This window comes from Camelus bactrianus, chromosome 12 (genome assembly GCF_048773025.1).
Source record: "Camelus bactrianus isolate YW-2024 breed Bactrian camel chromosome 12, ASM4877302v1, whole genome shotgun sequence".
Lineage (NCBI taxonomy): Eukaryota > Metazoa > Chordata > Mammalia > Artiodactyla > Camelidae > Camelus > Camelus bactrianus.
Window position 1 is genome coordinate 8,711,534 of NC_133550.1, and position 15,775 is coordinate 8,727,308.

At 38.1% G+C, this 15,775-nt stretch overlaps 1 protein-coding gene across 1 annotated transcript in view; it reads right to left on the bottom strand.

Moving 5' to 3' along the window:
* Nucleotides 1–804: 804 nt before the first annotated feature.
* The window catches only part of LOC141579349 (uncharacterized), a 202,931-nt gene continuing 187,960 nt past the window's right edge, over nucleotides 805–15,775 (bottom strand). The window contains exon 3 of the mRNA XM_074374646.1: nucleotides 805–15,570. Within this exon, the coding sequence (XP_074230747.1) occupies nucleotides 15,564–15,570 (7 nt within the window). The 3' untranslated portion in view covers nucleotides 805–15,563. The remainder of the gene's footprint in view (nucleotides 15,571–15,775) is intronic.

Here is a 15,775-nt window from a genome sequence, read left to right on the forward strand (position 1 = left end):
AAATATTTATATTAAGAAAATTAATCCATTGTCTGCTCAGATGTTAATATTTGCAGGTTGTTTTCCTCTTTTTTTGCCTTCAGAGTTTGATTATCTGTATTTTAAGATCCTGGTGATGTGTTTTTACCTTGTTTTCTTCTTTGGGTTCATATTTATCTCCTCACAGTCCCTCTGTTGTATAGTCTCAGTTGTCAGATCACCATTTTTTCTAATATTAATTGTCATTATTTCTAATAATAGTATAGTCAGTATAAGAGATAATAGAATATAAAATAGTTTTTACAAATATTCTTTGCATGCATTTATGATTGCTATATCTTGAGGATAAAATGCAGAGTGAGGGCATTCCAAGTGGAAAAACTAATAAGCTGTCACACTGCCGTGGAACAGTGTGCCCTGTGCGGGACAACTCCAGATTCTGTTCGTGTGGCACTGCTCGTGTTCTGTCCTCTCTGGTTCTACATATGCTTTTTCATTTATTTCATAAATATTTGTTGAACAGTTATCATGTATCAGAGGCTGGTAAGCAGGGCTGGGACATATGGCTGTGCTTAAAATTTTGATTTTTTTTTTAATAGAAAATCAGCTTGAGAGAATATGTTACGCTGGTATTTGGTACATTAATCTGAGGAGTAAATAAATATATCCCAACTGCTTTTCACATAAAAGATAATCATGAAATTCATAAAATTTATATTTATAGTTCATACGTGTTTCTCTCTCTAAATAAAAATATATAAATATATATACATGTGAATACACAGGAAATGTCTATAGTCATTCAAGTTTTATTAAATAGGGGACAAATTCAAAGACTTTAATAGAAGTGACACTTTCATGAATTTATTAACACCTTTAAGAATAAATATTAGAAGATACTTGACTCCCACATTGCGGATCCACTTCATACCTGCTAGGATGGTTATAATCAAGAAGACAGACAATGAAAAAAATTAAAGTCCTCATGGTGGTTCTCAGCCACTCTGGAAAGCAATCTTCAGTTCCACAGAACATTGAGCACAGTGTGACACTCTGGCCCTGCAGTTGCACACCTGGGTGTACGCCCACTGGGATTGCACGTGGTGGTCGCAAGGCAGGTGGTGGACACTAGGCTGTGAGTTGTAGGGAGCGGAAATGAAAGGAGTCTCAGATGCCTTAGTGGGAGGCTGGGGGTCAGGACAGTCTTCTTTTGGGCACTCTGAGTTCTCTCTGAACTTTTGTATTTAGAGGGATCGAGGCCTGGGGAAGAATATTCTTAGTCTGATTTCTTGGGACTTTATCATTACCTCTTGGACGTCTGGAAAGGAGAGTTCTTACCCTTTCGCAGTTTAGACCCTCCCTGGACAGGATCGATCTTATTCGGAGAACTTGAGGTACACTCTTTATACCTGCAGTTCTTCATACTTTCATCTTAGTAGTAAACATTTCTACTCCCAGGAAGCTGTAATGAATCTTGACTTGGCTAGTTATGAGGTACGCAAATAAAATATGAAATAAAAATAAAACAAAATTGATAGCTGTATAAGGACAGATGTATGTCTGAAGTTCTCTCATGTTTGTTTAGATCAGGCAGGGAGAAAAAAAGATTTGAACAACACAATTCATGAGAATGATTTAACAGACAAAAATAGGACCCTTTGCCCAATAATTAGCGAACATTTTCTCAAGAATATAGCAGATATTTCTGCAAATTACTGTATATGTAACACAAGCCTTAACAAATTTTAAAGGATTGGTATCATACAGCAATATTCTCTAACCATCATGAAAAATGATAATAAAAGAGGAAAAAATACATTTAGAATTTTTTTTAAACCCAAACTTCCAAATAACTAGAGAAGCAAAGAAGAATTTTAATGACAAAGCAAGAAAAAACAAAAATCTCTGTACCCTATGTAGGGTAGCAAAAGACTACCTCAAATTTAGGAAAGAAAAACTTTATTTTCTACCCTGCGCAGTGACTAGATTTCAACAATAGTTTCTTTTTAAAGATTCATCAAAAAAGTCATTTGTTAAATAGCAGTAGACACATTCCTTATTCTGTGGCCCTTAATATTAGACCATTTATTTTCTTTAATTGGTCCCCATCTCTACCATGATTAAATGAACCATATGACACAAGTAATCAAAGGATGAATTTAGATTCCCAACCAGCTAAGATATTACAGGTAAAATAGAAGAAGGCATTGACAAAACGCAGACAGCGTTTGAAGTAGCAGATGAAGTAGCAGTACTCAGAAGTAGCAGATGAAGAGGATTTTTTCTACCCCTGCAGGAAAACCTGAATTCACTCTTTTCTCATCATAATTTGTGTTTCCTGAATGTTTTCTTTCCTTCACATCTTGAATTTTAATGCTTCACTAAAGAATAATGGAAAAATCATTTGATGAAGCCAAAAGATTGCATTTAATTCTACTGTGTGTTAATTGGCTTTATTAAAATTAGCATTTTTGAATTTCTAATTCTTCCTAATTTATGAAATGTCACTCACTTTCTCATGTATCATATTGTAATTAAATTTGCATGGGAGGAAATTTTATTTGTCTCCGTTGCTGAACCACTGAAGATTTGTCTGCACAACAAAGGCAGGGTAGGGTATTTCTACATTTTTGTGTTGACAATAAAATATTCATCAATTTTAAACATGGCGACAGCAGTACACGGGCCGCAATTCTAATTACCGTTGCTTAGTAATGGCATGTCTCTGAGTGACAATGGGGATTAGCTGAGTGCCTATTCCATGTGCTTCTGCTTGCAATATTGTATCAGTGTAGTTCTGATCCCTGTTTAGGTGAAGACATTTGGGCCAAATACTGATTCTGCTCCATAAACCATCATTGTAATCAGTCTAAGACCAACAGCAGCCCACAACTAATCACATAATAATTGGATCGTTCCTTCAGTGTCAATACATTAGAACCTGCATGCAAAGCATTCGGGAAAACTGTTTACCAGACTTAAATTTCTCTAGAGAAATCAAACACTGTACAATTAACAGGAAAAAAAGGAATTGTTCATTCTGTGGTTTAATTAGAAATGCATCACATCTGAAGTACACTGCAAGTTGCTTTTGTTGCCCGATTCTGCTGTTACTCCAGCGCTGTCTTTCCGTCGAGTAGACTTTGCAGCCGACCTTCACCCAGATCGATAACAAATGTAGGTGACCGTCTTCTCTCAACCCTCTGAGGTTCTTTATTGTAGAAGTTACAGCAATAAACCAAAGTCACTGATGTAAAATTGGGGGGTCATTTTTATTTTCTCTCTAGAATCTGATGGGCATTATGCATTTTCATACCTTCTACTAATACAACTGACTCTTGGACAGAGTAGTTTTTTTTTTTATCACAAAACCTGAGATCAGAAGTGCTGTTTTTTATGATTCTTTTGGAATCAAAGAACACACACCCCTGTTTGGTGGAGGGGATGTTAGTGAGTGTCCTTGTGTCATGTGCCATGGCTGTTCCTGTAGCGTCCGTCAATTTACAAGCACACTCAGTATTCCTGGGGCAAGAGTGATTAACCTTCTCTGGAAGAGCCATGGGCAAAGAGCAAGCAACAACTGTAGAATCAGGAATAGAGACCCGCTGACATATCTCCCCCAGAAGGCAAAAAGGAAAAATATTTCCAAGCTTGGAAATAAGACCCCAAAATAACGGTATGTCTTTTCAATGTCAGATTGGAGCGTTGTCTGACCAGTCTGCCTGGGAGCCATCTGACTACTTAGGGACTTGTAACGTTCTTTGACTTACCACTGTATATTGATTAGGGCCTGTAAAATTAGACGCTGCCCTGGAAAATGAGAAGTTACAATTAATTTTTGCCTAGTAAAGATGCAAATATATATGTTTACATTATATATAAATATGTGTATATCTATATGTATGTATATATCTCTCCAAGCATTATAGCTTTACTGCCTTTTAAACAGTCTTGTTTCTACTTTAGTAATCTCATTTCAGCATCCATCCTTCTGTTGACTATTTAAACATCTCTCATGGCCTTTTGAACCAGCTTTGTCCTCTTGCTAGTTTTGTCATTGATTAATAATTCTCTGACACAAACTCACTGTATATTTCTATTAGAACTAGACATTTTCTAAAATTATATTTTGAAATAATTAGGCTCAGAGGAAAGATGCAAAAAATTCCAGAGTTCCCCATTAACCCTTCACCTGGATTCCCCCAGTGATAACATATTATCCAACCATCGTCAAAACCAGGAAATTAATATTAGCATAAAATACTATTAACTACAGACTATATTCAGATTTCATCAGTTTTTAACAAGCAGTCTTTTGTGTGTGTGGCTCTGTGAAATTTTATCGTACATACATATTTAAGTAACCAGTACCATCATGAGAATCAAAAATGTCCCATCATCCCAAAGAAACTCGTTCATGCTGCCGTTTGTAGTCACACCCTCCATGTAAACCTAAGCTCTAACAACCACTGATCTGTTCTCCATCGTTATAATTTAGTTATTTTGAGAAGGTTATATAAGTGGAATTACTCCCATATGTATTCTTTTGAGACTGGCTTTTTTCATTTAGCATAATTCCCTTGGAATTCATCCAAGTTGTAGTAGGCATCAATAGTATGTTCCTTTTTATTGTTGAGTAATATTCGATTCAAAGAGTGAACCATGGTTTATTCATTCATTCATGCGTGAAAGTCCATTGGGCTGTTTCCAGTTTTCACTGTTATAAATAAAGCTGTTATAAATATCCATGTATTCATGAAAACAAGCTCTTATTTCTCGAGGTTAAATAATCAGAAGTTGGATTGCTAAGTCGTATGATGAGTGTGTGTTTAACTTTGTAAGAGACTGCCAAAATCTTTTCTGAAGTGTTTGTACCAGTTTCCATTCCACGTGCAATGTCTGAGAGATCCAGCTGCTCCTTGTCTTCCCCCTTGTGATAGCATTTTCCATCTCAGCAATTCTACTAGCTGTGAAGTGATTTCGAATTGTGGTTTTGAGTTGCATCTAATTAATGGTTAATGATGTTGGACAGTTTGTCATGTACTTATCTCTATATCCTGTTTGGTTAAGTACCTGATTAAGTTTTTGCCTTTTTTTGTTTGTTTTTTAGCTTTCTGTGTTCTTACTCTTACGTTTTGAGATCTTTATATATTCCATGCATATGGACTCCTGAGCTCATCTAATGAGATGAAAATTTTTCAATTATTGTATTTTTCACTTCTAAAATCTCCATTTGGTTCTTTTTTTATCTTCTATTTCTTTGCTGAGACAAGTGTCTCATTGATTTCAAGAGTATTCGTGATTGCTTATGAGAGCATTTCTATAATGTCTGCTTTAAAGTTCTTGACAGAGAATTCTAATATCTGTTTTCTTAGCATTGTCATCTCCTGTGTTTTCTCATCTGACCTGAGATTTTCCTGGTTCTTGCCATGCTGAATCATTTTAGATTGTGTCTTGAATATATTGAGTATACATTCTGTACCTCTGGTTACTATTTACATCCTTCATCGGAGCTGGCAGATGAATTTAGGTTTGGAGTGCACATCCCATCCCCCTCTCCTGGTCTGTAGTTTAGCTTACAGTGCCTCTGCAGTGCTCTTTGCTTGTGCACTACAGAGAAATCAACCTGCAACCTTCTGTCAAATCTTTTGCTGTTTTGATTATGGTTGGTTTTATGAATGGGCCACTTGGGGAGGAGCCTAAGCTTCATACACAAATTTAAAGGGTTCCTTTCTCTAGCCCCCTCCTCCCTGTCACCCCACCTTGTGCTCCAGCTCAAAGGGGAAATGATACCAGGTACCCACTGTCATTTGCTTAGTGCAGGGCAGGGACTGTCAACAGGGATCCCCCCGCCAAGTTCCTATGTTCCATTAACTACACGATTTTCCCTTTTTATTCTAAACAACATAGTTTATATTTTAAAACACTAAACATCAATGATTTCTCTCTCTTTGTCCAGTAATACTTTTTTTGTCAGTGCCACAGGGATGCTTCTGACTGCTTAAAGGCAGGTTTAAGGTATGTATATGAAAGAGAGAACACGCAAATTCATATTTCAAAATTTTATCCTATATATACCTATGGGCAGTTCTCAATGTTGAATTCCAGTTAGCTATGGAAATGTACTTTTTTTAATCATTGTTAACAGCATCCACTTTCTGTTTACATTCCTAGTGACACATCACCCCAGATGTTGGCTCTGACACCCACTTGCTGCTTTCATGCAAACACTTTCTCTGGAGCTGTGTTGTGAAGTGTATGTATGTGTTATAAAGTGTATGGTCATAAAGTTTTAGTATTTTTACACAGACCCAATGATGCAATGGAGGATTGCATTCAGATTTAACATTTGGACACAAATAAGTCACAGATGGGATTAATAAAAGACTGTTGTAGTAGGAGCCACAAGGACTTAGAAATTAAGCAGTCGTCTTTGCAAATCTTAGCTGTGCAATAGACATGCGAGGAGATCTACTCCCCGAGAGTGCATTTCTTCATTTTGGAAGGGAGGCGACCACTAAAATGGCAGGGCTGTGCAACCTAGTTAACATTTTACATAAAAGCCCATCTGGGCTACCTCCTGGCACACTGACTGTCAACTCATTTCTCTAATAGGTACAGAAAGCAGAAAATAACTATAGCATTTGGCAGTGATGTAAAGTTAAAATTCAAGACGTAAACATTTTGATCTAAGCCAGAGAATCATTTAGAATCAAAAGGGGCTCTTAAATGCAACTCCTCATTTTACAGATAGCAAAGTGAGCCTCCAAAGGGTTACGTGCCTTGCCAGGTGTATTTCTTGTGTCCAGAAGCAAATCTGGGACCAGAACGCTAATCTCCTCATCAGTGGCCGTAACACTATGGCACAAACACACCGTATAAAAACCCTCTAAAATGCAATAAATTATATCCATTGATCTTTACAACAGGCCCCAACATACTATAAACTGTGTACATGGCATGTAAACTTCAACTGTATTGCATCATAAAAATATTATTAACTGATATGGTCATTGCAGCAAACATTAACCATTTAACTAAAAACACCACTTGCTTTAGAAAACCGGGAACTCTTGGGGATGATATAGACGATTTGGGTCATTTAAAAAAGCTATCATGGGAAGTTTAAATAGATTCTTTTTCTATTTGTAGACAAATGTTCTTACACAGCAAAGAAACATTAAAAAATTACGCCATTGAATATTTCCTTACGAGCATGGTCCCTGCCCCTAGAATGCTTGAAGACATCCTTAGGACTTTGGGAGGACCTGGAAAGAGACAGTTTGGCAGAGTGTGGCTCTGTACTAGCTTGAAATTTCATGAAAAGGCTTTTTCAGTTTCTACTAGCTCAGACCTTATCTGGTGCCTAGAACAAACAACAGCAAACAAATGAGGCCCATTTATTTCATTCTGAAGGCAAAGAAGGAGGAGACGCCGTGTCTGCTATCCCTTCTGTTTATCTCTCCCCCACGTCATGGGAATAAACACTTTGTAGGTATTTTTGTTATGTATGTAGTCTTTGGCTAGCATTGTGTTGGTACAACCTCCTAGACCGTGACTCAGTTTTGGTGGCTAGCTCTTGCCCTGAAACTAGCGGATGCTGGAGCTGAAGCCGGGTTGGTTATTTATACAAGATGGTTCGATGACCAAAGGTAGCAGTTCCTGTCTGTTTCCAGGTTTCTGACTTGACAGTACTTTCCAACCCCGACCCAAGTCATCTTCTGTTAATCAGGGCAGATTCAGACTTTTCCTAGTTCCTATTCTCCAAGGCCTGTCCCTTCACTTGTAGGAAGACTGTTTCTCATTGGGTCATTTCTTCCTAAGACGTAGGCAGAAGAGAAAATCTAAGTTGTATATGCTCTCATTGTTATCTTTATTAAATCAGATTTTTTTTGCCTAGATCATATTGACCGGTACAATTCTATCTTTGATTCATTATCTGTCTTTGAGACAGACATCCCATTGGAATTCTGACATTAGTGGGGCTTTCAATTCTGTTTTTCAAAGGGAAGAAAAGTGAAAATATTTCTCAGAAAATAACTTTCTTTCCCCGTTTTTATTCTCCACTATTAGATAATCACAGACGGAAACTTAGCTACTAATGCAGATAAGGAACACCTCATCATTAAATGCTCTAAAAAAAGTGGATCATTCAGCCTTTGCCCCAGACTGCTCTAGTGTTCCATGTTAGCAATTACTTGAGTGCTGTTTATCAAAAATCCCAGTTGGACTTTTTTCTGTGTGCAGCCTAGCTTTGAAGAATACTTGGATATGTCTGGCATTTTTGCAGGTTGACCATTCCAGGGCCCTGTTTATATGAAAACCAAGAAAACGTATAGTTCACAAGATTCTACAAGTAAAAATGCACTAGTCTGGTTCAAAAGCAGTAGATTCCTGTTGGAGGGCGAATTTGAATATAGCCTGATGCCCGTCACTCAAGTTCTTCTCCATCCAGTGCTTACCAAGTATTGAGAGCTTTGGGCATCAGAAGCGTTGCCGTTGGCGGCTATGAAGGCAGGGGCGATGACGTCATCACCCCCCCACCCCCCACCCCCGGGCGGGATGAGAGGGGATGCGGGAGGACAGACGGCAGGGAGCGGCTGCCGCGGTGCAGACTGGCGGGCGCTGGCCCCGGAGGCGGGACCTCCAGCTGCTCGCTGCAGCAGTATCCGCGGTGGCCAGGGCAGCGAGCAGAGCAGCATCTGCACGGTGCGTTCAGGAAGCAAGGGCTTAAGGGATGGGCAGTCTTGGAACACGCCCTGGGTGACAGGCAGCGGCGGCAGCAGCAGCAAAGCATTCTGTGTGCTTTCTAGCTCAGATTCCTTTTCTGGGGAATAACAGACACTATGTGTATTAGTCAGGGTTCTCCGGAGACACAGAAATACCGTCCTCGAAGCTGAAAAGTCGCAGGATCTCCTGTCTGCAAGCTGGAGACCTAGAACGCAGGTGGTGTAATTCAGCTCCAGTCCAAAGACTTACCCACCAGCGGAGCCAGTGGTGCAAATCCCAGCCCAACGGCAGAGAAGAGGAAATGAGATGTCCTAGCTTAAACAGTCGGGCAGGAACTAACAAGAGGTGAATTCCTTCTTTCTCTGGCTTTTATCCAGTTCAGGTCATCAATACATTGGATAATGTCACCGTCACTGGGGAGGGCAGTCTGCTTTACTTAGAGCTCAACTGATTTCAGTGCTAGTCTCATCTGCAAACAGCCTCACCACCCAGACACACACAGAAGCAATGTTTGATCTGAGCACCCTGTGGCCAGTCAAATCGACACATGAAAGTAACTCCCGTACCATCAAAATCAGCTAAGGCAGAAGAGGAGCCAAAATGTTAGCCTGGAGGGTGATTTGTGCCATATTCCTTACGCACCTCTTGGGAGAGCTCAACCATATGGCAGAATCTGAAGAAAACCAGTTATTATTAAAATAATAGGAGATACGTGAAAATCCAGAAAAATAATGGTTTTGTGACCCATTATCTCTCTGCAGGCTGGTGTGGCCAGGGAAGGATAGATTATATTTCCTTAAAGAGTTAACTATTACTTTCAAAGGGAGCTTTAGAGAGAGACAAAGAAAGGTAGAAAGGCCACTTTAGAGATGTGTAATTTGGGGAGAAAAAGAATAGTCTTTCTTTTTTGATTTGCTGCTGTTGAGGTAATTTTAGATCATTTTACAACATTTGCTGGTAAAGAATCCTAATTCTTTTTCCTGCAGACATTGTTAAATTGGTAGATAAATGTACTGAGTTGTCTGAACTGTGACTTGAGTCCTGCACCCCAAATGCAAGAAAACTATTTTTATTTCCTTTCTTAAAGCCCAAATAACTACCTTTTCTACTCTCCAAGGGAGTGTGCACCAGGGAGTCTAATTCACGTGGCAAAAATGTGTACGTGCTTTTCTTTATGTAGTAAATTCCCCATAGGTAGTTTAAGTGTTTACCACTTCGGGGCAGAAAAAATTTAGAATGAAGCAGGTGACACACTGAAAATGAAGCAATTCCAATTGGAAACATATACTGCCAACAGGCTTTGTCATTTTTAACTTTTATCATGAGAACTGAACACAAGATCATTGTGGATTTCTCCCCGCCATGGCACAAAACCTCCCTCTCTGTCCTCCAGACAGCACTAGCAGATCCTATCTATTAAAGACCAAAAATGAGGATAAAACATCTTTGAAGCAATAAAATTGATGGGGAAAGATTTCATTTACAGTTCACATTCAGCTTTTCCTGAGCTCTCTAGGCGAGGTCTCCCCTCTGCAGTATTTCCTGCAGGGCTTGTTAATTGCCCTTTTAAACTAAGATGCATTGAAAAGTTTGCTTTTTTTCTTTTGAAGGGGCCATAAAAAGTACTGACTGGTCATCATTTTTGTTATATGTTTACTGAATACAAATCTAGTGGAGGGGTTTTTTTATTTTGTTTTGTTTTTTTGAAAGTGATTGTTTTCTAGCCAGTTGAGTCCGACTTCTGAAACCATGATGGTAACTAAGCTTAAAAGAATTTAATGAAAAAAATCTCTCCATAGCTGTCTAGAGATACAGACAAGTCTAGGAAAAAAGACACACACACACATATATACAAACATTGTGTATATACAGACATTTATAAATGTATGAATGATACGTAGGTGGGCAGATAGATGTCTTTTTTGTGCATATGTATTTTTATATATATATAGTCAGTTTACAATGTTGTATCAATTTCTGGTGTACAACATAATGCTCCAATCATACATGAACATACATATATTCATTTTCACATTCTTTTTCACCATAAGTTACTGCAAGGTATTGAATATAGTTCCCTGTGCTACACAGTATGAACTTGTTTATCTATTTTATGTATGTTAGTTAGTATCTGCAAATCTCAAAATCCCAATTTATCCCTTCCCACCCCTGCCCCCCATAACCATAAGTTTGTTTTTTATGTCTGTGAGTGTTTTGTAAGTTAAGTTCATTTGCTTTCTTTTTTTAGATTCCACACATAAGTGATATCCTATGGTATTTTTCTCTTTCTGGTTTAATTCACTTAGAATGACAATCTCCAGGTTCATTCATGTTGCTGCAAATGGCATTATTTTATTATTTTTTTAATGGTTGAGTAGTATTCCATTGTATACATATACTACATCTTCTTTATCCAGTCATCTGTTGATGGACATTTAAGTTGTTTCCATGTCTTGGCTATTGTATATAGTGCTGCTATGAACCTTCGGGTGCATGTATCTTTGAGTTAAGGTTCCATCTGGATATATGCCCAGGAGTGGGATGCCTGGATCATATGGTAAGTCTATTCCTAGTCTTTTGAGGAATCTCCATACTGTTTCCACAGTGGCTGCACCAAACTGCATTCCCACCAGCAGTGTAGGAGGGTTCCCCTTTCTCCACAGCCTCTCCAGCATTTGTCATTTGTGGACTTTTGAATGATGGTCATTCTGACTGGTGTGAGGTGATACTTCATTGTAGTTTTGATTTGCATTTCTCTGATAGTCATATTGAGCATTTTTTCATGTGCCTATCAGCCATTAATCTGTCTTCATTGGAGAATTGCTTGTTTAGGTCTTCTGCCCATTTTTGGACTGAGTTGTTTTTTTCTTATTAAGTTGTATGAGCTGCTTATATATTCTGGAAGTTAAGCCCTTGTCAGTCTCATCTTTTGCAAATATTTTCTCCTATTCCATAGGTTGTCTTTTTGTTTTGCTTATAGTTTCCTTTGCTGTACAAAAGCTTAAGTTTAATTAGGTCCCATTTGTTTATTTCTGCTCTTGTTTCTATTGCCTGGGTAGACTGCCCTAGGAGAACACTGCTGATATTTATGTCAGATAATGTTTTCCCTCTGTTTTCTTCTAGGAGGTTTATAGTATCTTGTCTTATGTTTAAGTTTTTAAGCCATTTTGAGTTTATTTTTGTGTATGGTGTGTGGGAATATTGTAACTTCATTGATTTCCATGCAACTGTCCAGTTTTCCCAACACCATTTGCTGAAGAGACTGCCTGCCTTTCCTCCATTGTATGTTTTTGCCTCCTTTGTCAAAGATTATAGACCAAAAGTTTATGGGTTTATTTCTGGGCTCTCTTCTCTGTCAGACCGAGAGATATAGATAGATGAAGTGAGACTCTGAGATAAACATGCACACATCCATACACAGACACACACAAAAATGAGGGACTGAAATATTTGCATAACTCAGGGAACTTTGCTGTGTAAAATATACCAAACTATTTACTTGCAACCAAGTAAATATTTTTGTGTATATTTAAGAGGATTCAGCAAATACACCCCACTTTCCTGTCTGAGTTCTCTTGGTAAGAGACAAGAGTGAAGCTAATAGACAGAAAAACCTCATCCCCTTAGCACCAAAAGAGACTGCTGATGGGTGAGGATCATGTGCGAAGCACCCTTGTCCTTCTTGAAAATGAACCCCAGTGTTGGATCTTTTCTGTCCAGCTACAAGCAATGCTGAGCACTCAGGACTCCTGAGGGAGAGCTCTTGGAACCCGGAGAAATGTTCTCTCCTAATAGGAATGTGTGCAAATACATTTGCTTGAAGCTTTCTTGTATGCCAGAGCCTCTGCTAAGCACTGTGTATAAATCAATTAATTCATAAAAAGTGTCGTACATACCGATGGTCTTTACTGATGAAGAAACTGTGGTATTGAAAAGTTAAGTAACTTGCCTAAAATCAGGGAGTTTATTATAGATAAGCAAACTACAGCTCAGAGTTTAAGGAACTTGCTCAAGGTCACAAAGCTCGGAATCAAATGCAGGGCTGCTGTAATCAGCACTCCATTCTGTTCCACGGCATGACACTGCCTTGCAAAGAAATGATAGAGGCCCAGTTTAAATGCTGACTGGCCCGATGCGCCTCAGAAGCCCGCCCTTCTCTGAGCCTTCTGAAGGGCAGCAGGTGTACTTCACATCACAAGACCCTACGCCAATGGCTAACTGGACCAGGAGTGGCCCCTGACACAGTGGTGACCATCCAGAGACTGCCCACTTAACTATGATTTGTGAGGCTTGGATCACGGAAGTTGAAATCGAAGAACTGAAACACAGAACCTGAGAGACTGGAATTTACGTGTGGTGGGTCATTATTATAAGGGATTCCCTGATGTGGAGTAAAGCTCCTGAAGCCACGACAGGTATCAAGTAAAATCGATATTTTAAAAGTTAGATTTTCAATTTTACATTATGGTAATTATATGACTTAATAAAATAATATTTAAAACCCACTACTTTTTATTGGCCATGCAAATTAGTTAAATATGTGCCTCAGATTCTTTAAAATGTAATGAAAAAAGATTAACTTATTTTTTCTCCCTGAAAGTATGGATGTTACTTAACAAGCATTGTTAAGGAATCAGTTGCGAACTAGAATAATTTAACTTCTTTTTTCTGGCACTGAACTGCCCTTTAAAAATGATGATTGGTAAGTTAGGATTTTTATTCATATGAGCTTGCCCTTTGCAATGGCTGTCTATCAATATTATTTGTCAATTTTTTATATAATGAAATGATCTTGGCATTTCTCTAGCACATCAAATAACAATGATTGTCAAAATGTGATAGCTACTTTTACATAGGTATTTTTTAAAATAAAAAAAACTATTTGCTGGAATAATCATCATTAGCAACAATAATGGGGGGAACAGAAAGCAGAAGAAGAAATGATTTCAAAACAGTAAATAAAAAGGCAATAACGATGTTCTGAAGGTGGCCTGAGAAAATGAGATGTAGTGTATGAAAAGTTAGGGAAGATGTGTAGGATGGTAACCTGGGTCCTGGAGCGTTCTGTAAATACTTGTACATTCTCATAAGCATATTTTTCAGAAACTCTCTAAGGTTCGTGTGTCAACAATTAATATTTGGGGTTTATAAGTGAAAATACTTCATATGTTTGCTGCAATTTCATTGACTGTGAATCATTAGAAGAGCTTTCAGATACCAAGGATCTCTGGCTACACTGGTTTACAGATGACACTTTTATTTTTCTGTATGTAGCTTTTAAAATAGCCACCTAGGTTTTCTCTCCTTCTTATTTAGTGGATATTAAAGAAGGATATACAGAGATTTCCAGCTAATGCTTTTATAATGACCTTCACTTACCTGAAAGCAACAAGAATACGAGACATATACATATACAAATTTTGTCTTTAGTTGTGTGCAGAACAATATTTGGCTAATTTATTAAATTAGTTATTATGGCTATTTTAGAACAAATAAATCTATATTTTCTAACTGACGACTCTTTTGAGAAAAACATGGTTTCGAGGAGTCAATCAAATAGGACGACTTTAATCAAAATCCTATATTATTAACACTTTTGTTATGGCCTGATTGGTAGTCTAATCTTGTCCAATTTGATTTCTGATACTGAGTATATAATCGCTAGAAATTAGGGCCTCGGCACACATTTAGAATACCTCAAATAAAGTATTTATTAGATACTTAAGTATAACTTAAATGTTCGTGTTTTTCCTTCTACAAACTAAAAATATCTTAGCTCATAATAAATTGAAAAATAACTCATATAACCAAGAATGATATTTGGAATTGTCACAGTAATAGGATGTCATAGATAATGACATGATATTCAATATAATTTAAATGGTGAAACATGCAATGTTCAAAAGACCTAAAGGCTTTTATTACGGAATAAATTCCTTGTGGCAGATGCTTTGGAAGTAACAGATCTGATTTGGTGGACTGTTGTTTCAATAACTAGCTGGTATCTATTTTTGGAAGTAAGTGACAAAGTGACAAGTTTAACTACAGCGACTTACTTAGGACTGCTACCCACTTGGACCCTGGGGAGTACTGTTCGCTTTACCCAAACAGATGTTTCAATTGACTGGAACAGGATAATGAAGTATGCACATGCTAAATACCTGTGAGGTTCAAACAAGTACTGATTACTAGACTCCAATTAAATAAATGAGCCAATCACAAAAGACATCACGTGTATAGATTTTAGCCTAGGAAATAAGTTCCAATTAGTTTAAACAGTGAAATCTTCAATTATGGTTTCCCTTTAAAAAATCAACCAGAAGAAATAGTCTTAATGTATAGTAATAATTCTTGGTACCCTAATTTCACATGACTGATAAAATCAACCATCTTTCCAGGCAAAGAGAATGCATTATTTTTCTGGGGAAAACTGGAGAATTACGGTATCAATGGGCAACAGACTAGCGCAGACCAGAAGGATAACTTGGGAATAAGTCACTTTGAACCACATTGGTTTGGTTCCCTGGAGTGAGATTTTTATCAGCACTGACGTGCCTCTGTCTCATGTCTTGCTCTCTGGTTTCGTCGTTTCTTACACTTAATACCGTAACACATGGCGGCCTGGTCCTGCACATCCAGCCAACGGCATGTGCAGCCAGCTGCTTTCTGCATTCCAGCTTCTTCATGTGCATCTGAGTGGGGAATGCAGGCGCTTAGTGGAGGAGGGTTATCTTTGATCAGCGGCAAAGGGAGAGGAGATTCTTCATTCTTGACTACAAGTCCAATGCTTTCCTTTCTAATTTATCTTTTATAGAACTGATATTTTGGTTCCTGCTTTTTCTTCTCGTAATTGTTTAGAATCTGGAAGGGAAGAGAAATGTGCAATTGACAGTAGTCTCCAAAAAGTAACAAAAAGTCACCCACGTAGCAGAAAGGGCGGGAAAGATTGAAGCAGAAAGATAATAGCTCAGTAACCAACAGACTCAACTTAAAATTCCTTCCCTCCGGCTAGGACCTCGCTTCCTCTCCTTTGCTCTGAATGCATATGTCGTTCCCAAGTGTCCCA